This window comes from Mizuhopecten yessoensis, unplaced genomic scaffold (genome assembly GCF_002113885.1).
Source record: "Mizuhopecten yessoensis strain PY_sf001 unplaced genomic scaffold, ASM211388v2 hete_35876048, whole genome shotgun sequence".
Classification (NCBI taxonomy): Eukaryota; Metazoa; Mollusca; class Bivalvia; order Pectinida; family Pectinidae; genus Mizuhopecten; species Mizuhopecten yessoensis.
In genome coordinates this window covers 1-1,160 of record NW_018480706.1, presented here as the reverse complement: position 1 = coordinate 1,160, position 1,160 = coordinate 1, and the positions used below count along the sequence as shown (strand labels likewise).

The 1,160-nt window shown below is 48.4% G+C and overlaps 1 protein-coding gene across 1 annotated transcript; it reads right to left on the bottom strand.

Annotated features, from left to right (window-relative positions):
• Positions 1 to 104: 104 nt before the first annotated feature.
• LOC110443966 (tetra-peptide repeat homeobox protein 1-like) lies at positions 105 to 1,063 on the bottom strand (the record flags this gene model as incomplete). Its single annotated transcript, XM_021488420.1, has 1 exon — positions 105 to 1,063. A coding segment is annotated over one exon (959 nt), but the record flags the coding sequence as incomplete, so codon positions are not given.
• Between the last annotated feature and the right edge of the window lie 97 nt (positions 1,064 to 1,160).

Genomic DNA, 1,160 nt, shown 5'->3' with positions numbered 1-1,160 from the left:
GAAACCATTGGCGATCCTGTGCTCAGCTGGTCCTGACTGATGAACTGTACACCACTTGACCTATATGTACTAAAGTTTCCACTGTCATTGGTGTTAACACTCACTGCTCCTTGATTGGGAACAGGCTGCACATAGTTCTCCATCACGACACCCTGCTGATTCGACGGGTCATACTGTTGCTGCTGCTGATAACTTGAAAAAAATATGTTCTCAGAGGAAAAGCTTTCTGCTTGTTCTTGATTTTGTTCAGGCACTCTTTGTTGCATCAACTGAGCTGTTGGGTGTTCCGAGGTAATTCCAGTCATGTGACCAGGGTTATTCCCAGTCACCTGACCTGGGTTATATCCAGTCACCTGACCAGGGTTATATCCAGTCACCTGACCAGGATTATTTCGGGTCGCTTGACCAGGGCTATATACAGTCACCTGACCAGGGTTATTTCGGGTCGCTTGACCAGGATTATATACAGTCATCTGACCAGGGTTATTTCGGGTCGCTTGACCAGGATTATATCCAGTCACGTGACCAGGGTTACTTCCGGTCACCTGACCAGGGTTATTTCGGGTCGCTTGACCAGGGTTATATCCAGTCACCTGACCAGGGTAATTTCGGGTCACTTGACCAGGATTATATCTAGTCGCCTGACCAGGGTTATAACCAGTTGCCTGACCAGGGTTATATCCAGTCACCTGACCAGGGCTACATCCAGTCACCTGACCAGGGTTACTTCCAGTCACCTGACCAGGGTTATATCCAGTCACGTGACCTGGGTTATATCGAGTCGTCTGACCAGGGTTATTTCCAGTCACCTGACCAGGGTTATTTCCCATCACTTGTGGTATAGCTCTTGCTGCTGGCTCAGACCTGAATGTAGCAGGGTCCTGTTGGGCTTGTGGTGAGGTGGATGCTGGTAGTGACCTTGATGACCCCTTGTTAAAGGACACCGGGGCTGAATCCCCAACTGGGGGCTGCCTAGACCCATCCGCTGACCCACTATCAGACGATATAGAACAATAGTGCTCCATTGGGCTTCGAATGTTGTGAAGGCCACTTGATGCTGATTCTGAAAGTCACAAAACATTAATGTCATTGAAATTAAAAATGATGTTATGCATAACAAGAGGCCCAGAGGGCCTGTATTGCTCACCTGGATATGTTTA